A 24,467-nucleotide genomic window follows, 5' to 3' on the forward strand; every position below is an offset into this window, starting at 1 on the left:
GTCAACAAACAAATCACACTAAAAATAATACAGAGCACTAATTTGGGGAAATTCAGTTAAGTTACTAACTCATAAATTTGACTGGCACTTTTGGTTTTCAGTGATATTTTTAAAACCAACTATTTATTATGAAAATAATACATCTATATACACCACCAACAAAAAGGCGTATCATATAAAAATGAACAGAAAATTAAAGTATAAATTTTAGAAAATGTCAAATCACCCATGTAGCATTAAATCCAAAAAAATAGGAGGAATAATCTGCATATAGAAAGAACAAAAACACAAAAGTTGTCTTGATGATAACTAAGAGGACATTATAGCCATAAAAAATGCTACGGAAAAATAATTTGGCCCATGAAAAACAAAAACACAATTAAAAAATGGAAGTAGTAGACTACATAGCAGAATGAACACAACTACAGTACTTGGGACATAATACACACACACACACACACACACACACACACACGTATACACACACAAAGCTACACAGTACAAGGAAAGAGCTACAAATAATGGTAATACGCCTAGAAGTTCTTATATCCACCTAATAGGAGGACTAGAAAGAGAGAGCAAACATAATGGAGAAGAAGACATTATCAGGCATCTGAAAGAATGCTCACAAACACGAAAAACAATACTAATGATAACTAACATTTATATATTGCTTACATATAGCAGGCATAAATAAGCATATATAATATATTGATACAGATATACCCACATACTTACCATATACATATATACATAGTTTAATTCATTATATCTATTATGTAAGAATTACTATCCTTGCTTTATAGATGAGAAAACTGAAGGAGAAACTGTTAAGTAACTCCGTCAGGCTCACACAGCTGTGAGTGGGTGAGAGGGAAATGCAACCTGAATCGTCACGCTTTAGTGGACAGACTCCTAACCACTACATCCCACGTCTTCCAACTCAAAGGAACTCCATTAGTGCGTCAAGCAACATTAATTAAAAAAGACCCACTCTAAGATAAAACATGTCTTGGTAAACTTTCTGAATTTCAATGAGATAAGGAAATGTATAAAAACTTTAGTGGAGGAGATAAAGATTTCCCTCAAACAAAAAATGAATAAATTTCTATTAGGTTTCTGACTGGCAACTTTGAGTGAAATGAAACAGTACACTCAAAGTTCTGAAGAATCTAAGAAATACCTGAAAAAAGTTCACCTCATGTTAATTATAGTTATCTACAAATGGTGAGGTTTGGGGTAAATTTTTTGTTACCATCTTTTTCTTATTTTTCTCTTTTAATTTTTTATAATGATCATATATTTTTATTGAGAAAATTAAGATCATTGTTATAAAAATAAAGATATTCAAATGGATTAAATTTCTTAATATAAAAGTGAAACTATAAATGCACTAAAATACTAGCAATAATTAATAAATTAAAAAATATTAGGATAATATTTTCTCATTGAAGTGGATGTGGTAAGGAAGACTCTCTACAGAAAAATTTTTTAAAGAAAAAGACTAATAAATTTCACTGTATAGAAATGTTGAATTCTGACAGAACATAAGCTAAACAATATGTGTCAGGTTAGAAGAAAACATTAATATTTGCTATATACATAATATAAACCGTTTGTATAAATCAACAGGAAAATAGTTTTTAAAAAGAAAAAAGCACAAAATTAGCAAAAAATACAGGTAATTTACAGAATAAAAAATACAGAGTCAACACCCACTCAGCTTTCTTGTATTCAGAAAACAACGCATATGAAGTAAAAAATCATGTATCATTTTTAACTCAACAAACCAACAAGAAAAGATGAATAGCACATAATGTTTTCAATACTGGGAAACAGGCAGTCTGATGCATTATCGAAGAGGAATTAAATGGTACATTCTGGAAGTGTAATTTCATGGTATCTGTCAAATTAAAAGTTGTTTGGTTGTGTTTCTGAATGTCTATTTTATGGGAATACTTACTTCAGAACCGAAACAAGGAGCGCAGCATTGTTTACCAAGTGACACTGAAGTGCTATTCACTCGGATAAGACTTCCTTAGGTGACAAGTGCCTGCACCCAGACTGTCTGGATATTTTACCCTTAATTGCTGGTGTACATGAAACAGCGTAAAGGTGATGCTCAAGTCTTCTTTTCACAGAGATCAAGAATCTCCACATGAGCAGTCCTTGGAAAAACAGCTCACGGCTCACCGCTGGGCTTCATCAGATAGAGACTGACCCCCAAAAGCTCCCACAGCAGCTGCCAAGATTTCTGGAATCGATACTAGAGCAGGAATTTCCCATCTCTTCCCCCAAATCTGACCGGAAATCATTTGATGTACTATATTGTATTATCATATAATCACACATTCTTGTACACTCCCACAATATTGCTATTTTCATGCATGCAGATGCAGCAAAGTGGTCATTTCTTTGTCTTTAATAAAACTGATCTGATTTCAGTTCACAAATCAATGCCAATCAATGAGTTGGGACTGAAGCCAACAAGTTGGAAAGTAGTAGTAATGAGTAAACATGATATATTATTACTTCTTTGAGCAAAAACGGTGGATTCGCATGTTATTTTTTACCATCTCTAAAGGCAAAAAACAGAAACCCAGCAGAAGCATGAAACAGTGTTTGGATTCCCTTAATCCTGCCTAGTTTATTTACAATTCCCTCCTTCATCCTTCCTGCCTGTCCAGATGGTTTTTGTCTTTGTTTCCCAAGCTGATTTATGTTCACTGTCTTTAAGATGTTAAATATCCTGAAAGCCTTCTTTCTAATTCCTCACAAGCAGAAATCATAAATTCTTACCTTTGTCGAATTATGCTGGGGTTAGCTGTCACTAAATGACTTTTGGATCCAACATCCTTAGTGTATTCACTTGACAAAGGAGGAAGATTGCATCTAGAAAAACAAAAACAAGCACTTCAGAATGATTTACATACTTTTAAAACAAGTCAACTATCATGGCAAATAGGAATTTACTAAGTCTAGCTCAATTCACAAATAAATGATTTTTGTCACCTCTTCCTTTTAATAGATGTTAGAGGACTATTACAGAATCTTCAGAATGTTGTCATAAAAACTATTTCTGTGTTAGAAGAAAGAAAATGTCAGCGAGAGAGGTAAGGAATCTACTAAAGGAAAGATACAACTAGAGTGAATTTATTCCATTCAAAATATTTTTGAGGTGAGAAGTCAGGGTGCATTAGACTTGAAATGAGCATTTAGGGGTGTGGCCCCTGGGCAGTGGTCCCCAACCTTTTTGGGTCCAAGGACTGATTTTTATGGAAGACAACTTTCTCACGAACTGGGTGGGAGGGAGGGTCTCAAGATGATTCAAGCACATTACACTTTGTGCACTTTATTTCTATTATTATTACATCAGCTTTACCTCAGATCATGAGGCATTAGATCCCAGAGGGTGGGGATCCCTGTGCTAGAAGATACAGGACCTACAGTCCTCTCTGTGGATACCAACAAGCCTCAAGAGAAACGGAAGAATTGTATTTGCTTGTGTTTCTCATTCTTTTCCCGAATTCTAAATTATGAGTACATTTGAGGCAAACTCTGCCACCTAAATCGGTGCATGCATGACCAACGTATGGTTGACTTCCAGTGAAAATGTTTTGTCATTCAAAAAAATGCAGTGATTCTCCACCATCCCAGTCTAAACAAGGGAAAGAGTGCAGGTGACAGAAATAGCCCCTCCTCCCTCCCACACACAACACCCTGCCCTGGGTGCTCTCCTTGACTGCAATGTCTTATGAATGCTTACAATGGAAAATGCTGCAACTGCAAATCCAATCTCATGGTTTTCTACTAGCGGGCTGTTACCCAAGTTATGACATCTGCCTCAGTTTCCCCATTACAAAATGAAGATAATGACTTTTCCTTCAATAAGCTGGGTGTAAGGATTAAAGTAAGAAATGTATGAAAAAGTCCCTACCTTGATGCCTCACACATAGCAAAAGCTCAAAAATATTCCATATCAGAAATATCATATCTTGGTAACTCAGTTTGTCACTCCGTCATGTCTGACTCTTTGCAACCCCATGGGCTGTAGCCTGCCAGGCTCCCCCATCCATGAAATTCTCTAGGCAACAATACTGGAGTGTGTAGCCATTACCTCCTCCAGGGTACCTTCCCAACCCAAGGATGGAACTCGAGTCTCCTGCACTGTAGGCAGGCAGATTCCTTATCACTGAGCCACCAGGGAGGCCCCAAAAATACTGGAGTGGGTTGCCATGATCAAATAAATATAACTAAATACATATTTATTATTTATGACCACCCCAAATAAGTCTATAGCTTCCACTGGATTTTTCTTTTATTACTGAGTACTGATTTCTCCTCTCTAGCCATATCTCTAAGTTGACTCCAACCATCAGAGCACCTCTAACTTTGTATTATTTCAGCCAAGTAAAGAATCATTTATTTGTTGTTAGAGATCTTACAAATATCAAGGCCTCAGCCATTTCCCAACTATTAAAATTTCCTGGACAAATTTTCTCCAGGACATGGGGGTGTCCAGAATCGACTCAGCTGATTAGCACAAGTTCCTTGATGTTTTCTTGTATTTACCCCCGTGACTCCCACCACATCAGGGCATCTGAGGTAGAAATTTGTCTCACTTGATTGGGAATCTTCCTTTCATCTGCTCTTTGGTAATAAGATCCTGATTCTTCTGACAGCTCCCCACAGAGTAATGAGTCAGCCAGTTGGTGACTTTCGCTGAGTGCCCATTGAAAACAAACACAATGGGCATTGTGAGAAGCCTGGGGGAAGCCGGGTCTCAGAGCCTACTTGAGGCATCCACAGTCTAACGGTCCCATCACATCCATGCGGTTTCTGAGGGCTGTGCTGGGGAATGAGCTTACTCATAATGGCCAGGCTCATCTGACCATGGTGCTGACCTTGGGATTCAACTGATCTCTGCTAAGATGAACAGAACTCCCAGGATAAAACACAGGCTAGAATTTGAGCACCTTTTTCTCTCTTTTCTTGGATGAATATAATTATTTACTTAGTTTTTTTTAGTTTTTATTGGAATATAGTTGATTTACAATGTTCTGTTAATTTCAAGTGTTTACAGCAAAGTGAATCAGTTATACATATATATTGACATATTTCCATTCTTTTTCAAATTCTTAGGTTATGACAGAATATTGAGTATAATTCCCTGTGCTATACAGTAGGTCCTTCTTAGTTGACTATTTTATATATAGTAGTGTGTGTATGTTAATTCCAAACTCCTAATTTATCACTTCCCCTTCGATCTTGATGGCCCTTCATAACATTTGAGAATCAATCTCACTATATTAAAACTGTAAACTCTATTGCTAGAAAGTGCAGTCAACCTATTCTATCATCAGTAAATGAAAGGAGTTGGTGTTCATGGATAACAACTTTGTTTTTCCATGTGTTCCTTGTAGGTTGATCCATGGCTCATATGTCTGGATCCCTTCATACCTCCTTTGTTGTCCACTCGCTCAGTCATGTCAGACTCTTTGTGACCCCATGGACTACAGCACACCAGGCTTCCCTGTCTTTCATCATCTCCCAGAGTTTGCTCAAACTCCTGTCCATTGAGTCGGTGATGCCATCCAGCCATCTCATCCTCCGTCATCCCCTTCCCTGCCTTCAATCTTGACCAGCATCAGGGTCTTTTCCAATCAGTCAGCTCTATGCATCAGGTGGCCAAACTACTGGAGCTTCAGCATCCATCCTTCCAATGAATATTCAGGGTTGATTTCCTTTAGGATTGACTAGTTTGATCTCCCTGCTGTCCAACGGACTCTCAAGAGTCTTCTCCAACACCATAGTTTGAAAGCATCAACTCTTCAGCGCTCAGCCTTCTTTATGGTCCAACTTTCACATTCATACATGACTACTGGAAAAATCTCACCTTTGACTATACAGACACCTCCTATTACAAAGCAAAACCTCAGAAATACACTTCCAGAGACTAAATGCCAAATTCTATAACATAGTGAAATGTTTAAAACAATAAGGATAATATTTTATACATCCATTTCTGGAAAATAATGCCATTGTACTCTGGTATAAATAACTGTTCTTCTGGGTAAACTTTGTCTTCAAGTATGAATGCTCATGATACTTCCCTGCAGCTCCCAGGGAAAAAAAAGCACACTGTAATTTTAGCTCAACTCCTAAATTGATAATTACATAGATTTACATAAAAGGCACATTTAATACAATCAAATTGTTTCTTATAAGGCATAATTGTGTAAAAGTGCTTCAAACTTTGCTTTATTGTTTATTGGCACAATGAATGGATATTACTGGCTGAAGTGTCTTAGTAACTGTGCCCAGGATCATAGAAGATGTGACCACAGAATTGATGAGAAATGAAAATTCTTTGAAGTGGGGAGTGAAGATGGGTGGGGAATGGGTAGAATGGAATAGAATACATTTTAAAATTCCTTTTTAAATTATATGTATACTTCAATACATAAAACACATATAATTGAGTATAATTCACAAGCACCAAAATTATATTGTCTTCACTCATATTCCTGAGCCAGCCAATTTCTTGCCAGGATATAATCACTGTTACCTCTGTCTTTCAGAACTTCAAGATAAATGATATTTAACAATATTATTTTTTTAAAGTGTCACTTTTGGTTACAAATGTTTAGAGCAAATGTTTACTTTGAAATATGGGAAGGTATATTTTAGCATTAAAAGACGTGTTTGAAAATGTCCAAGCAAAGGAAATTATGGCATTGTTACAATTCTGGAAAACATCTTGAGCTGTAATCTGGTACACCATTGTGTATAGGTAAGGCTATTTGGGGATCTCGTCTTTCACTGTAATGGTCCATGTACCCTACAGTCTAGGGTCAGACATACATGTTTCTAATCATATTCACTAAGTGTTTCATTTTGAACACATGCTATTACCTCAACTTTCTCAAGATGCCCCCAAAATGTGTATTAATCAACCATGTATAAATTGATCCATAAGTGGTCAAATAAGAATAATTTACAATTAATCAACATTTAATTACTCCCATATTATAAATTCTTTGTCTGTGTGTGTGTGTGTGTGTGTGCGCTCAGTGGTGTCCAACTCTTTGTGACCACATGGACTGTAGCCTGCCAGGCTCCTCTGTCTTTGGGACTTTCCAGGCAAGAATACTGGAGGGGATTGCCATTTCCTTCTCCAGAGGATCTTCCTGACCCAGCGATCAAACCCATGTCTCCCATGTCTCCTGCACTGCAAGCAGATTCTTTCCTGCCGAGCCACTGGGAAAGCCCCATAAACTATCAATTCAGTTCAGTCATTCAGTCGTGTCCAACTCTTTGTGACCCCACAGACTGCAGCACGTCAAGCTTCCCTGTCCATCACCAATGAGCTTACTCAAACTCATGTCCATCGAGTCGGTGATGTCATACAACCATCTCATCCTCCGTTGTCCCCTTCTCCTCCTGCCTTCAATCTTTCCCAGCATCAGGGTCTTTCCAATAAGTCAGTTCTTCCCATCAGGTAGCCGAAGTAGTGGAGTTTCAGTTTCAGCATCAGTCCTTCCAATGAGTATTCAGGACTGATCTCCTTTAGGATGGACTGGTGGGATCTCCTTGCCGTCCAAGGGACTCTCAAGAGTCTTCTCCAACACCACAGTTCAAAAGCATCAATTCTTAGGTGCTCACCTTTCTTTATAGTCCAACTCTCACATGCATACAGGACTACTGGAAAAACCACAGCTTTGACTAGACGGACCTTTGTTGGCAAAGCAATGCCTCTGCTTTTTAATATGCTGTCTAGGTTGGTCATAGCTTTTCTTCCAAGAAGCAAGTGTCGTTTAATTTCACGGCTGCAGTCACCATCTGTGGTGATTTTGGAGACCAAAATAATAAAGTCTGTCACTGTTTCCATTGTTTCCCCATCTATTTGCCATGAACTATAAATAAAGCTTTTTAAAGATTCAAATGTTTTATGACAATGGCACCATTCTTGAAATTGAATCAAAGGCACATGCACACACACCTCTAGTTTTGATGCTGCCTTCTTTGAATTCTTTTCAATCCTCACCTCTCTCATCATCCCATGAACATCCCATGAACATCCCATGAACATTGTTCAATCCTGTGCTGTGCACCCTAATCATAGGCACTTATTAATTTTGAATGTGAATATATCAACAGTGATTGTATACAATGCAAATGTGGTCTTGTATATTTATAATAAATAAATATGGATAACACCCTAAGATGCTTAATACTGATCTCCTACACATTAATTTTAAAAAATATCCATCTTCCTAAATGTGGTGCCACACACATGTGTGCTCAGGAGTAATTTAAGAAAACACATTTATTGTACCGCCTTCTTCTACATTGTACTCAGACATCTTAAAATCAATTAACTTTCCTGAATCTGTGAATATAATATTTCCACTTCTTCCTTACATAGTTTCTGGAAAAAGCAAGTCAACTTATACTCGAGAGCAATATGAAAAATCAAACTAGACTACATGAATGTGTTACAGTTGTGTGATAGTCACATCACAGAATCAGAGTTTCCACAATGGAAAGGCTTAGGGAATTGCCTGCAGCCACCTCTGCAAGATTATCAGAAAGCTGAGCTGCAGCAAAGCTACCATGGTGCGCTGTGGGTCACTGAGCGAGTCTGTGGCAAGGGCTGGTTCTTTGCCCTCAGACACCCCCCTAACGCCAGTGTCATGGAGGGAGTGCCTCTGCTCTCCTCCTCTACTCTGCTCTTCAGGTGATCGTCTCCGCTTCTATAGCTACCATCTCACCATGCTCAGCCCATGGCTCACAACCCTGTGGAGCCTTGGTGTCCTTCCCACATCAGAGCTTGGAAAGGCCGGCCTGTACCCAGAGTGGAATGGACAGAGGGCTCCATCCAGACAACCCTTCCCCACAGAAGGACCCCAGTCACTCATCGTTTACCTCTGAGCCACCCTGACTTCAGCAATGACACAGCTCCAGATTCTAAGTCCATGATGGACCTGTCCAACATACCATTTCCAACCCCAGTGAAGACCCAGTACAGATCAGATACTCACTAAGCAGATGTTGACCTGAATTAAGAGAACTACATTTTTCTCTTCTCCTCTCTTCTATTTTTTTAATCTTTCTTGTCTTCTATTTTTATTGCAAAAATTAATCATTACAGTGGAGAGGAAAACAGTCTCACACTGGAAAAACTAGGGCAGGGTACCTCCACAAAGGAAAGATACAAAAGGATTCCCCCTCTGCCCCAGGCTTCACCAGTGAGATAAAGTCTTCTGAGGAGCCCAACCCTTGCTCTCTCAGAAGGAACCTGACCCTCCCCTTGAAATGGCTTCCTTGATATACTCTCAGACAAGCTTTACTCTCCCCTACTCCGCTTAGCTCAGAGTCCAGAGGGGGCTAAGTGTTCCCTCAGCTACCTTTTTTTGTTTGTTTTGTCACTCTGGACCATTATTTATTTATCCTTATCATCCTTAAAAATGAACACAAAACCCCAACCTCCACCCCACTTCAGCTTTCCACCCTCTGTGTTGCTTTAGAGTCAGTCGTCCTGGCCCCAGAGCCTTCTCAGAAGGTAAAAAATCTGCCTGCAATGCAAGAGACCCAGGTTCAATCCCTGGGCTGAGATGATCCTCTGGAGAAGGAAGTGGCAACCCACTCTACTATTCTTGCCTGAAGAATTCCCATGGGCAGAGGAGTCTGGCAGTCCACAGTCAGACACAACTGAGCGACCAACACAAAGCATCAATGTCTCACTTATTCCCACTTCAAGGAGACTTTGGGGCCATCGTGTAAGACACTCCCCAGAGTAGCCTCCAAGCTCCTACATTTCTTCAGTAACAAGTGTCCTCTTTGTCTATAACATATCTGGTCATCCCAGAGAAGCCGACGTCAGATTCTTAAGAAGTCACATGTTCCAGCGAGCCATTCTTTGACACTAACTCTCATTTTTCCATCTTCTTTTATCTTTCCCACTTCCACTCCCTCAGCTCTGAATGGCCTTGTCATATGGCCCCATTGCACCCCTTCCTTTCTCCATGCCTCTCAGGGCCAACTTCCTTCCAGCTCAGATTCCAAAGCTCTCTCCAGCCATGCTGTCCCTCCTCACCCTTCTCCCCTCTCCCCCAGACAATCCTAAGCCTGTGTCCATCTGATCACTCACTGTCTTTCCTTCTGGTCAAAATCACCCAGTGGTGCAGGTTGGCACCATTTCAGTGTCACGGTCTCTATCCTCGGCTGGGTTGTCCTAGCAGTCCCCTTACACACCCCTGCAGGAACCTCCTGTTTTCCAGTACAAGCGACATCACATCACCACTCCACTCAGTCCCCTTACTAAGCTGCCACCTTGCTCAAAATGTATTCCCCCTCCTTCCTTCCAGTTTTCCTAGTACTGCACAGATCCACTGCCTCTTCGAATTCCACTCACTACTTCCAAATGCTTTTGTGAAAAACAAAGCAGCAAAGTGTGCAGAATGAAATGAAATCATTTATTCATTGAGAATTCGTCTTAAGGACAAGTTTTAAAGTTGGAGTCACCCAACTGTATCATCTAAAATAAGATGAGTGTTTCCACTTTGGGTATCTCCCCTTGGCCTCTGAGTGTTTCTTTTCTTTGTGCTTTCTTGGGGCCTGTTCCCTGGTTCCCCTGGCCCTCTCCTCAACTCACTTGTATGTGAACCTGGAGGGAAGTTGAAGAGAAGCTACAGCTGATTAATCACCAGTGACTGGTCGCCAAAGGCCCCGGGGCTGGCGGGAGGGGTGAGGGAGAGGAGAGAAGGCGGAGGCCGCGCTGTGGGAGCTCTCTCTTACCGCATGACAAAATCTGCTTCATCTATTTGACGGCCACAGCCACTCTTCTTCAGAATCCCACCATTTCCCACCACCGCGCATTTCTTCAAGGGCAGCTGGAATGGGGTTGCCTAGCAACAGAAAACAAGGCGGGTTTTCACTGCAGAGAACACACAACCGCTCACCAAATCATTGTTTACAGCAGACCCGGCCGGAGAATTTGATTGAAGACTGGGCAGAGTGAAAAGAGTGCATAGAAAGAAAGATGCCAGGAAGCCTGCAAGGAGCAAACTAGCCCATTCCTTTGAAATAAAAACATTTCTTTTTTAACTCCCTGAAGTGGATTTCAATACAACCACATTTTGGGTATCAAACTGGCCATGCATATAATAGGGAGTGACTGCTAAGGAAAATGGAAAAATCCCCACTAGACACTGGATTCTTTTCAAAGGCATTAAGCTGGAAACAAACTCAAATGAATTCTACTCCCCTATTTAGATGCACTTTCATTCGTTCATACAATCAGTCATTCACTCAACAGACGTTGCTGAGTGTTTCCTACGCTAACTGTTGGGGATAAACACAAAGACAGCGAAGTCACAGGTCTCAGGAGTCACAGTTTGGGATGCGAGGAGAGTGTGAATATATAAGCTTATGTAACAGACCGTATTGTGAAGGTGACCTCGCTGTACAACAGGAATGTTTCACATGCGGTGGAGAAGCCAGAGAGGGATGAGAAGGCACGTCTGTGAAGCCGACTCAGGGAGAGCTTTCTAACTTGAGATGAATCTTTAAGGATGAGTAGGATTTTGCAGGCAGGGAGAGCAGCATCAACAGAGGTGCAGAAGTATGTTGAGAGCGAGTGCAGTGTTTATGAGCAAATGCACACTCTGGGTCTGTTTAGAACTTAGGAGCGACTCAGGGGCAAGTGACTTGTGTCTAACCAGGCAGCATGTGACTTTCTGCAGACATTGACCTGGACTGCAAAGAAAATGTCCCATGTACCTGAATGTTCCCTGGGGTGCTATTTATAGTACCAGGGACTATCAAAACCCAGCAACAGCCCTGGAAGTGAAATGTGACATTCAGTCTCTTTTAGCTGGGTCAGCAAGAACCACCAGCACAGCATTTCCTGCTTGCTGAAACCAGGCACAGTGGCTGGCAGTCTCTGGCGGAAGAACTTACATCTGTATAAAACAACCATGCCCATATTAAGTCACGACTGTTGATGAATCTGAGGGCATCATATGGATTACACCAAAAGAATAAATGATTATATGACCATATGCACATAGGTATAAATAATTAAAGCAGAAAAATGAAATTCCAGGAATGTACATAGTCACTGGGAGCTGAGGGGCACTCAGCAAAGCCCAAGAAGGAAATTTAACTTCCTTGATTTCTAGTTTGTCAAAGGAACAGGCAGAGCTCTGACAATAAAGGTGATGAAGATACAGCACTGAAACTGCAGTGTTAAGCATATGCCTGCAGATGGAAAGGCTTTCCGGAGACTGTCCAGTGACCTCCAGAGCAGGATACAAAGAAGGAGGGTCAGGAAAAGGGCTGCACTCCAGCTCTCCTGGATGAGCCAGGATGATACATGGCATTTTTCTCACTCACTCCTGGGAGGAAGATTTGAATCAATACTAGAAATACACAAGTCAGATCTGTAATTTGCTAGATGTAGATTAAGGTATTTATGCTCAAGTTAACTGCCCTTTTATTCCACAAATATTTACTGAGTTCCTACTATGTTCCAAGCACTGTCCTGGGTGACCAGGATATAATAATCCCTGTTCACAAGGAGGTCAGATTCTAGTGGAAACTGGATGATAAAGACAAATAAATAAAATAAACAGAATATCATATGGTGGAGAGAAAGAAATCACTGGCATGAGAAAATCAGGAAATACTTTTGAAGAAAACCTGTCATTGATCTAGGGTGGTCAGGAGATATGGAAGCAAATCCCTGAAAGCGAGGGGTTAGTGAGCCTTTCAGGCACCTGGGGGAGTCATTGGGGCAGACATGGAAGAGGGACACTCCTGGGTTTTAAATGAAGAGAAAGAGGTCAATGTGTCTGGAGATGAGTAAGCAAGGGACAGAGGAGAAGAGATCAGAGACTTAGCTGGTAGGAAGGTTGGGGAATAAATTCTAAGGGCTTTGGAGGATACTGTGAAGACTCTAAGTTTTATTCTCAGATGAGAATCAAGTCAAGGTAAGGTGAGCAAAGGAGTGGCATTCTGTCATATTCTAGAACAATCACTCTGCTGCTGGGTGAATAGGCTTCAAGATGTCACGCACAGAAAGAGAGACCAGTCTCCTGAAATGACAGGCTAGAGATTATGGTGGCCTGAGCTAGAGTCAGAGCAGTGGGGGTGGCTGGAAGTAAGCAGATTCTGGAGATGTTTTGGAGGAAGAGCTGACCGGAGTTGCAGTGAAAATAGGATAAGAGAAGAATCAAGAACAATGCCAAGGTCGGGGCTCAGACAACTGCAAAATGGACTTGCCGTTTACTGTGACATGGACAGTAACAGAGAAGCAAGTTTGGGTGAGATGATTTGGAGTTCACTTTTAAGGATGTAAAATATGAAATCTCCATAAGCCATTTAAGTGGTGATGTCAAATAAGCAGTTGAATATATGAGAATACAGTCAGGGAACCTATTTCTCCTGAAGATAGAAAGCATACAATTGGTATTTAAAATCAGAGGACTACCTGGTGAGTGAGTTTAGACAGGAAAGAGAGGAGGTCTTAGACCTGAATCGCCAGATGCTCCAAGAAAGAAATTAGGAGACTGAGAAGAAATAGGTAAAAGAGACTGAGGAGTGGTCAATGGAGGAGGAAAAAAACAGAAAAGTCTTAGAAGTAAGTTTTTTCTTTTTTTAAAAGTAACCTAAAGATACTCAAGAAGAACAGGAGAAAACTGCAGCAAATGCTATTGATAGATTATATAAAATAAGAGCTGAAAATTGCCATGGGATTTTGAACACAGAGGTCAATGGTAACCTTCACCAGGACAGATCTGGTTCAGAAGTGAGGATGGAAGCCTGATTGGAGTACAGCGAGTAATATGTGGCTATTTGCAACTATTTGTATATAGTTTATGTGAAAAGTATGGTCTCACTCATGCTTAACTAATATTTAGTTTGCTTTGTAAAAGTCAACTTAAGCCCCACTTCCCGACCCCCGCCCCACCCCCGTTGTTAAGGAAAAGTCCCTGGACCAGATTGACTGGCAATCTCAGTTTTCTGAACAAGAATCTGGGCACAGAACATGCAAATCTGGAAAGCAGTAGTAACAGCATAAACCTGGGCACAAATACTACCTCCTAACTTCCAGATTTTGGGACCCCTTGACATTTCACTTCCTGTCTCTAAAGAGGGAACATGCTGCATAGGATTACATGAAACGACAGAGGTAAAGCATTTCACCAAGCTACTAGCATGGTGGTTTCCCCATTACCCTTTTCCCTCTTCTTTCACCTTTTTCCTTCTCCTAGCAAGGTTACTGACTTGTTAAAGCCGCAGAATCCTCAGATTCCATGAGTTTTGGGGAATTCATGGTAAAAGAGTGATTCTCAAAATCTATCTTAACACAGATGATCTTATGGCAGAAAATTTACCTGTTTTCTATGGTGTTTACCTATTTGAGGTGACATTAGTGGTAAAGAATCTGCCTGCCAAGGCAAGAGGCTCAAGAGACGTCGGTTTGATTCCTGGATCGAGAAGATCCCCTGGAGGAGGAAATGGCAACCCACTCCATTTTGCCTGGGAAATCCCATGGACAGAGGAGTCTGGTGGGCTACAGTCTGTGGGGCTGCAAATGAGTCGGACAAGACTGAACACACACACATACATATGTGATCTTCCCGTATGTATAAAGTGAAGCCACTTAGTCGTGTCTGACTCTTTGCGACCCCATGGACTGTAACCTACTAGGCTCCTCTGTCCATCGGATTTTCCAAGCAAGAATACTGGAGTGGGTTGCCATTTCCTTCTCCAGGGGATCTTCCCGACTCAGGGATTGAACCAGGTCTCCTGCATTGCAGGGAGACACTTTACTGTCTGAGCCACCAGGGAAGCCCCTTGTGTATGTATATACATATATAAATATATATACTTTTCAAAGCCTTTGAACTGAAGTCTGGTTGAGGAGGAAGCCATTTATGAGTTGGAGCTGGTAATATTTGCTTATTTCCTCTTCATTTGGTCAATACTGGCCCTCACACAGCAATTTCGTTTCAACAACTGTTTCTCCAGTGCCCTGAGTGCACTCTTCAGGGCATTGGCAGCAGCAAAAAGAAGAGCTCACCAAAGTTTAAAAAGGAAAAACTTAATAGGGAAAATACTGTGAATTTTTTTTTAACTAATTGAGATAATACTATCATTATTCTATTTAAGATGCAGAATATCTCATCTTGGCAATGATCAATGCTTATTAGAATGATGTGTGAACAAGGTGTTCTCCATTTGGTTGTTTATTACACAGAAAGGGGGGCTTCCCAGTTGGTGCTAGTGGTAAAGAACCCACCTGCCAACGCAGGAAACTAAAAAGATGTAGTTTCAATCCCTGGGTTGGGAAGATCCCCTGGAGGAGGGCATGGCAACCTGCTCCTGTATTCTTGCCTGGAGAATCCCACGGACAGAGGAACCTGATGGGCTACAGTTCATAGGGTCACAAAGAGTAGACACAACTGAAGCAATTTAGCACATACGCATCCACATAGAAAGAACTGATAATGTTTGGGATAGTCCATTTCCACATAAAGATTGCGATTCTGTTACGGAGTATTTTTATTAAGGTACTAACTTCATTCTTTCTTTTCAAAGGTATCTCCTTGCATCCATGTAAGAAAATATCTACTAGATCTGAGAACATAGCAGTATGCTACAACACTCCTTGTGCTAACCTTAAAAATACTACTCTAAATGAAAGACTGGATTAGGCAAATTGATTACAGCCATGGGCTCAAAATATTGCATGACCACCAATTCACCTTATAAATCTTTGTCCACGTTTTTTCACCTATCACTCTTCCATCTGTTAATGGCCATCTTCTTAATGACTATATTATATTAACCATCTGGATTCAGATTATGGTTTGCCAGGCCCCTCAAACTCTCAGTGCTTCACTGGAAGTCAGGCATGATAATAACCATTCCCATCTGTCTCTCAGTATGATTATGAAAATTAAAAATGAACTGAGGTGTTGAAAATTATCAGAAAACTCTGAAATCCTATATAAATGAGATTAATACATTACTAAACACTAAAAAACTAAATTCTCTGGAGAAAAAATATCATTACATTGCTGGACCACTACTATTACGTGTAGTTTATCCTTGTGTGAGGGGCTTGCAATTTCAAAGGTTTTATATAGATTTTAAACAAAGCACTTTTTATCATTGGCCCTTTGAGGGTGTATCTACTACTTGACCAAAGAGGTTTTTTTTTTATAATTATTTATCTTATTTATTTATTATTTTTACTTTTGGCTGCGCTGGGTCTTTGTTGCTGTGCACGAGTTTTCTCTAGTTTTGGAGAGCAGGGACTACTCTCTAGGTGCAAGGCACCAGCTTCTCATTGCAGTGGCTTCTCTTGTTGCAGAGCACAGGCTCCAGCATGCACAGGTTTCAGTAGTTACAGCACACGAGCTCAGTAGTTGTGGCTCCCGGGCTCTAGAGCACGGACTCAGCAGCTGTGCTGCACAGGCTTAGCTGTCCTGCAGCATGTGCGATCTTCCTGGACCAAGGACTGAACCAGTGTCCCCTGCATTGTAAGGTAGACTCAACTACTGGATCACCAGGGAGCCCAGTCAATGAGTTTTTAAATGCACATATTTGTATGAATCATTCCAAATACCATATTTTTTTTTTTTGCTCACTGCTCTACACACAAATTAAGAATAGATGAGATGATCAACAGCTTGCTCAATAAGCTAATTATTTGTATTTAATCTGAAGAGTTCTGTTGAGCATCCAATCTACTTGAAACAGTGTCTGCCCTAAACAGTGGCATTTTCTTAACATCATAATGGATATATTATTTTATTTATTTTTAAAATATATTTTATTGAAATACAGTTGATTTACAGTGTTAACTTCTGCTGTACAGCAAAGTGATTCAGTTACACATATATATATATATTCCTTATTTATATTCTTTTTCATTATGGTCTATCACAAGATACTCAATATAGTTCCCTGTGCTATACAGATGGATTTTGTTCTTTATCCATACTGTGTATAATAGTTTGCATCTGCTGATCCCAAACTCCTACTTCATTCCTTCCCCATTCCCCCTTCCCCTTGGCAAACACAGATCTGTTCTCACGTCTGTGAGCCTGTTTCTGTTTCGTAGGTTAAATTCACTTGTGTCATATTTGAGACTCCACATATAAGCAATATCACATATTTGTTCTCTGTCTGACTTACTTCACTTAGTATGATAATCTCTAGGTCCATCCATATTGCTGCAGATTGTATTATTTCATTCTTTTTTATGGCTGAGCAGTATTCCATCTTCTTTATCCATTGTCTTTTGATGAACATTTAGGTTGTTCCCATGTCTTGGTTATTGTGAATAGTGCTGCTATGAATTTAGGGGTGCACGTATCTTTTTGAATTATCACTTTGCCCAGACAAATGCCCAGGAATGGAATAACTGGATCATATGGCAACTCCATTTTTAGTTTTTTGAGGAATCTCCACACTGCTTTTCACCATGGCTGCACCAATTTGCATTCCCACCAACAGTGTAGGATGGTTACCTTTTTTCCACATCCTCTTCAGCACTTACTGTTTATAGATTTTTTTCAGTGGTGGTTGCTCTGACCACCGTGAGGTGGTACCTCACTGTAGTTTTGACTTGTACTTCTCTAATAATTAGCAATGTTGAACATCTTTTCATGTGACCATTGGCCATCTGTATGTCTTCTTTGGAAAAAATGTCTATTTAAATCTTCTGCCATAATGGATATACAATTTAATCTCCAAACTTTAAGAACAAACACAAATTTCACCACTCCCTAAATAAGAGTCAATTAATGAAGCCATTCAGAATCTTGCTTCTGAGATGACCTGATCCTCATCACTGTCCATAGCCTACACTCTCTGTGTCTCTTCTTAAATAGCTCTGATGCCTGGTTTGCCTTTAACTCAACAATTATTTGTTGAGCCCTGTTAAGGAACAGGAGCTGTTATGAATTCTGGAAAGGGACTGATGAACAAACCTGACATATATCTTGCTCATGGAAACAGGAAACAAAATTTAACAAATAGGAAAGTATAGAGTACTATATAAGGTTAAGAAAAAGATCTTTCTGAGGAAATGATGCTGGGACCTGAGGACTACAGTTTTTAGGCATAAGAAAGACAGTTGAGATTTCTGGCCTATTAGATAATCTTCAGTTCTGTTCAGTTCAGTCGCTCAGTCATGTCCGACTCTTTGCAACCCCATGAATCGGAGCACACCAGGCCTCCCTGTCCATCACCAACTCCCGGAGTTCACCCAGACTCATGTCCATCAAGTCAGTGATGCCATCCAGCCATCTCATCCTCTGTCATCCCCTTCTCCTCCTGCCCTCAATCCCTCCCAGCATCAGAGTCTTTTCCAATGAGTCAACTCTTCGCATGAGGTGGCCAAAGTACTGGACTTTCAGCTTTAGCATCATTCCTTCCAAAGAACACCCAGGGCTGATCTCCTTTAGAATGGACTGGTTGGATCTCCTTGCAGTCCAGGGGACTCTCAAGAGTCTTCTCCAGCACCACAGTTCAAAAGCATCAATTCTTCAGCGCTCAGCTTTCTTCACAGTCCAACTCTCACATCCATACATGATCACTGGAATAACCGTAGCCTTGACTAGACAGACCTTTGTTGGCAAAGTAATGTCTCTGCTTTTCAATATGCTATCTAGGTTGGTTATAACTTTCCTTCCAAGGAGTAAGCGTCTTTTAATTTCATGGCTGCAATCACCATCTGCAGTGATTTTGGAGCCCCAAAAAATAAAGTCTGACACTTTTCCCACTGTTTCCCCATCTATTTCCCATGAAGTGATGGGACCAGATGCCAAGATTAAAAAAAAAAAGACAAAAATTAGAGTTGCTGATATCTTATGGCATGAATGAAGGTAAAAAGACTTGTTACAGGCTGGAAGACTTTTTCAGATAAAAACCACAAATGCCAACTGTGAAAATATTCCTGGCTGAGAATATGACTTTTGACAAAGGCTATTAAAAACTGAAGAACTTAAACCCGGTTCTTTCTGCCTTACATAAATAGCTCCAGAGGATCCAGGAATGGATTTTATAATTAAATGAATAAAAGCTTTATTTGAAAAGTGAAAGTCGCTCAGTCATGTCCAACTCTTTGCGACCCCATGGAATTCTCCAGGCCAAAATACTGGAATGGGTAGCCTTTCCCTTCTCAGGGGGTCGTCCCAACCCAGGGGTCTAACCCAGATCTCCCGCATTGCAGGCAGATTCTTTACCAGCTGAGCCACAAGGGAAGCCCAAAAATACTGGAGTGGTTAACCTATCCCTTCTCCAGCGGATCTTCCCGACCCAGGAATCGAAGCGGGGTCTCCTGCATTGCAAGTGGAATCTTTACCAGCTGAGCCACAAGGGAAGCCCTTAAAAGCCTTATTTAACAAGTCATGTCCAAAGCCAAATGCCTGACTTCTGCCTCCTCCTCATGGGCAATCCACACAAGACAACAAAGTAGTAAGACACAGTGACCACAATCACTTACTCCTCTTCCATCTCACAGACCTAACTAGATGTCCTGAAGGATAATTACACTACCTCTGTGAAGGACTGAGTTGACCACCATCAATCTCTAAAACTCTTAGGAACTTGAGCTGGCCTTGGGAAGAGGGGAGGAAGGACAGGCATGGGAAAAAAGAAACATGCAAACCATTTAATATAGAAAGAACTGGGCTAAAAAATGTTGCCAGTAATTATTCTCACGGGAATATATAACATTTCAGTAAGAGTGCCTCTGATTGAAAATTAAGTTACAACAGTCTTGGAGAGAGAGGGTAACTTTTAGGCATTTAGTGTAAAAAACTAGCATCACACACTGATGTAAACTCAGAATCAAAGAATAAATAGTGTTCTACAGAACCACGTTAGGACAAAACTGAGGACTAGGGTGCAGGCTGTAATGTCTCTACATCGAAGTAATAAATATAACTAACCTTAAAGCCAGGGGCTTCCCAGGTGGCACTATGGTAAAGAACCCGCCTGCCAATGCAGGAGCTGCAGCAGACATGGGTTCAATCCCTGGGTCAGGAATGTCCCCTGGAGGAGGGCCTAGCAATCTACTCCAGTGTTCTTACCTGGAGAATCCCATGGACAGAGGAACCAGGTGGGCTATAGTCCATAGGGTCACAAAGACTCGGACACGACTGAAGGAACTTAGTGTGCAAGCACAACCTTAGATCTAGGCTCCAGTACTCTTGCCTGGAAAATCCCATGGATGGAGGAGCCTGGTAAGGCTGCAGTCCATGGGGTTGAGAAGAGTCGGACACGACTGAGCGACTTCACTTTCACTTTTCACTTTCATGCATTGGAGAAGGTAAGGGCAACCCACTCTAGTGTTCTTGCCTGGAGAATCCCAGGGATGGCGGAGCCTGCTGGGCTGCCGTCTGTGGGGTCGCACAGAGTCAGACACGACTGAACTGACTTAGCAGCAGCAGCAGCAGCAGCAGAAGTTGGAACACCAGGAAGTCAAAAAGCTTGAAATCTTGTAAGTGTCCCACTTAGATTCTTACTACAGTGAAGTTCAACCAGAAATAACTTAGGCTCTCAAAAGGTGAGAAGCAGCTCTGGGGTGCCTAGCATTAGGAAAATTAAGTAACAGACTGAATTAGATCAAGCAGACTAGTGGCCAATTAAAACACTTTAATATCAAGAAATTTCTGTAAGCAATAAACTTGTATGTTTTTGATAGACAAGGAGTAGATGTATTAATATAGGATGCTTGTGAGAGATGCAAATGGGCAGGCAAGGGGGCTCTGTCCCCAGGATTAAGTGGACTACAATTTTATAATCAAAGGGAAGTGAGAGAGGGGGAAAAGACCACCTTCTTTGAGAAGATTTCAGGCTTACATCACTAGGTCCTCCTTTGTATTGAGCAGGAGAGTGTTTGACCCTATGAGGTCAAACTAGAATTACCATAGTGCTGGGCGTTGTGACGTTTTTCTTCCACCTAAAGGCCTGGGGCATATTTTGTGCTTTTACTTATGGCTTTATAGTTAAGCAAGCCAGCTTCTGAACTTGTATTTTAAAATGCCCTCTTGCTTTTGAAGATGGCAACAAAAGACACCACTGTTTCAAGTTTAATATAGGATACTTAGGTTATTATAATTCTCACCATACTTCACTGATTCAATATAAGTTTCTCAGACTCACTGAGTGATTTTCACTTACCCACTACTCTAGATTCTTCCTCCTTTAGCTTTCTTCTATCCCTCTTCTATCCCTCTTTCTTCTATCCCTATTGTATCTATAACCTCTATTCCTCACCTTGTTGCTTTTACACTTGGAGGGAAGGGGAGAAATGCCATAAATATTTCTGAATAAACATGGTTTCATAAACAAACAAAAAAAGATGAGGCTGTCAAGCTAAATTTTGTTGGTTTTGTTACGCACGTAACTTTACACTGATACGTTTAGCTAGAAGAGTTGGCATTTCTATTTTCACAATTCAAGGGATTTCTTTTTTGTTACCTTTCAAACTCCTCTTTGATAGGAAGGAAAAGTAAGTCTTCCTTGTCATGCAGTTGTGGTTTCAAGCTGGAAAATTTACCAAATCTTTCAGTACTTAGAACACCGTTAAGGGCCATGATTAAGAAGAATAATCAGTGTCATTGTTGGATGTGGGTCTCAAGTTCTAATAGAAAAACAGGGGGGGTTGATTTGCAGCCCTTTAGAATGGCCTGAAAGGCTGTCACTAGATGTCAGCTGCTATTACTCATGAAGTCAAAACATATGCTTGCCCTTACTTGATGAAAATATCAAGTTTTTGTCCAAAAGAACATGAACTCACACCTAACTGCAGTCCAAACCATTCATTTCTATGTACCCTCACCCACATATCCACATGGACTCCCACATATAATTATGCTTCACCCACACACATAATTTAATTTCTCATCCCTATGTTAATTATATCCTCAGCCTAAGCATCTAAATACACCCCCTGCCTCACATCTAATTACAGCCCCCCTCTTATGAATGTAATTATACCATTCAGCCACCCATCTAATTATGCCCTCCTTGACGTATTTAATTGCACTGCCCTGCTCAAGGACCTAATTACATTCTAACCAGTCCATCAATTAAGCCCCCAACCCTCCAACCGTATTCTTCAGATGCACATCTCTTTATCTCTGTACCCCACTTTATTATTTCAACTAGAGACTGCCAACTTCCCACAAGCAAATTCCTAGCAAGTATGGCACCAAGATAAACATGCAAAATAATGATGCATGTTCAGATGCAGCTGAATCAAAAGCAGCTTTGGTGCTTTCAAGTAAATAAGCTTTTCCGGTATTTGTTTTTTCAGTTTTATTTAGCCAGGCTCTTGGAAGTCAAAATTAAAATTTCAGCTGTGTTTTTTTTTAACTTTGCATGCTTAAGCATTTTTGTGATGAAAAGATCTAGTAATTAGTTAATTTATTTCAGAGACAAATGCTTCTCATTACAGATATTTAATTATTGAGCCCTTTAAAAAAGCATTACCCAAAACTTTGCCTGGGGATATATATTTATAAATACTAATGATAGAATATTTGTACATCCCTTCCATTTAAAAAAGGTTAACTGTTCTTCAATTACACAAAATGAATTTCCAGAAAGCTGTTGCTAAGATCTGTATTCCCCATTCCACTAATAAAATTATGATTATAAAAAGACTAGTTACTATTAATAGTTCTGCTGCACAAGATGCATCTCTGGAAACTGAATGATGTTGAGTATTTATATGTGCTGTGCTGTGCTGAGTTGCTCAGTCTGACTCTGTGACCCCATGGACTATAGCCCACCGCCTTTGACCATGGGATTCTCCAGGCAAGAATATTGGAGTGGGTTGTGATGCCCTCCTCCAGGGTATCTTCCCAACCCAGGGATCAAAACCCAGGTGTCCCGCACTGCAGGCTGATTCTTTACCTTCTGCACCACCAGGGAAGCCCGAGTATTTATATATGCAAAAGTAGGAAGTCAAGAAACACCTGGAGTAACAGGTAAATTTGGCCTTAGAGTACAGAATGAAGCAGGACAAAGGCTAATAGTGTTCTGCCAAGAGAACGCACTGAAGATAGCAAACACCCTCTTCCAACAACACAAGAGAAGACTCTACACATGGACATCACCAGATGGCCAACACTGAAATCAGATTGATTATATTATTTGCAGCCAAAGATGGAGAAGTTCTATACAGTCAGCAAAAACAAAACTGGGAGCTAACTGTGGCTCAGATCCTTATTGCCAAATTCAGACTTAAACTGAAAAAAGTAAGGAAAACCACTAGACCATTCAGGTATGACCTAAATCAAATCCCTAACAATTATATAGTGGAAGTGAGCAATAGATATAAGGGACTAGATCTGATAGACAGAGTGCCTGATGAAATATGGATGGAGGTCCGTGACATTGTACAGGAGACAGGGAACAAGATCATCGCCAAGAAAAACAAATGCAAAAAAGCAAAATGGTTGTCTGAGGAGGCCTTACAAATAGCTGTGAAAAGAAGAGAAGCGAAAGGCAAAGGAGAAAGGGAAAGATATACCCATTTGAATGCAGCGTTCCAAAGAATAGCAAAGAGAGACAAGAAAGCCTTCCTCAGTGATCAATGAAAAGAAATAGAAGAAAACAACAGAATGGAAAAGGCTAGAGATCTCTTCAAGAAAATTAGAGGTATCAAGGGAACATTTCATGCAAAGATGGGCTCAATAAAGAACAGAAATGGTATGGATCTAACAGAAGCAGAAGATATTAAGAAGAGATGGCAAGAATACACAGAACTATACAAAAAAGATCTTCACGACCCAGGTAATCACGATGGTGTGATCACTCACACTCACCTAGAGCCAGACATCCTGGAATGTGAAGTCAAGTGGGCCTTAGGAAGCATCACTACGAACAAAGCTAGTGGAAGTAATGGAATTCCAGTTGAGCTATTTCAAATCCTGAAAGACGATGCTGTGAAAGTGCTGCACTCAATATGCTAGCAAATTTGGAAAACTCAGCAGTGGCCACAGGACTGGAAAAGGTCAGTTTTCATTCCAATCCCAAAGAAAGGCAATGCCAAAGAATGCTCAAACTACCGCACAATTGCACTCATCTCACACGCTAGTAAAGTAATGCTCAAAATTCTCTAAGCCAGGCTTCAGCAATACATGAACCATGAACTTCCAGATGTTCAAGCTGGTTTTAGAAAAGTCAAAGGACCCAGAGATCAAATTGCCAACATCTGCTGGATCACTGAAAAAGCAAGAAAGTTCCATAAAAATATCTATTTCTGCTTGGCTGACTATGCCAAAGCCTTTGACTGTGTGCATCACAATAAACTGGAAAACTCTTCAAGAGATGGGAATACCAGACCACCTGACCTGCCTCTTGATAAATCTGTATGCAGGTCAGGAAGCAACAGTTAGAACTGGACATGGAACAACAGACTGGTTCCA

At 40.6% G+C, this 24,467-nt stretch overlaps 1 protein-coding gene across 1 annotated transcript in view; it reads right to left on the bottom strand.

Annotated features, from left to right (window-relative positions):
- The window catches only part of ST8SIA1 (ST8 alpha-N-acetyl-neuraminide alpha-2,8-sialyltransferase 1), a 164,077-nt gene that overhangs the window by 50,617 nt on the left and 88,993 nt on the right, over nucleotides 1–24,467 (bottom strand). Inside the window, exons 3-4 of the mRNA XM_025283384.3 lie at nucleotides 10,801–10,910; nucleotides 2,800–2,892 (exon numbers count right to left, since the gene is read on the bottom strand). Coding sequence (XP_025139169.1) covers nucleotides 2,800–2,892; nucleotides 10,801–10,910 — 203 coding nt within the window. The remainder of the gene's footprint in view (nucleotides 1–2,799; nucleotides 2,893–10,800; nucleotides 10,911–24,467) is intronic.

Source organism: Bubalus bubalis, chromosome 4 (genome assembly GCF_019923935.1).
Source record: "Bubalus bubalis isolate 160015118507 breed Murrah chromosome 4, NDDB_SH_1, whole genome shotgun sequence".
In the NCBI taxonomy this organism is placed as follows: domain Eukaryota; kingdom Metazoa; phylum Chordata; class Mammalia; order Artiodactyla; family Bovidae; genus Bubalus; species Bubalus bubalis.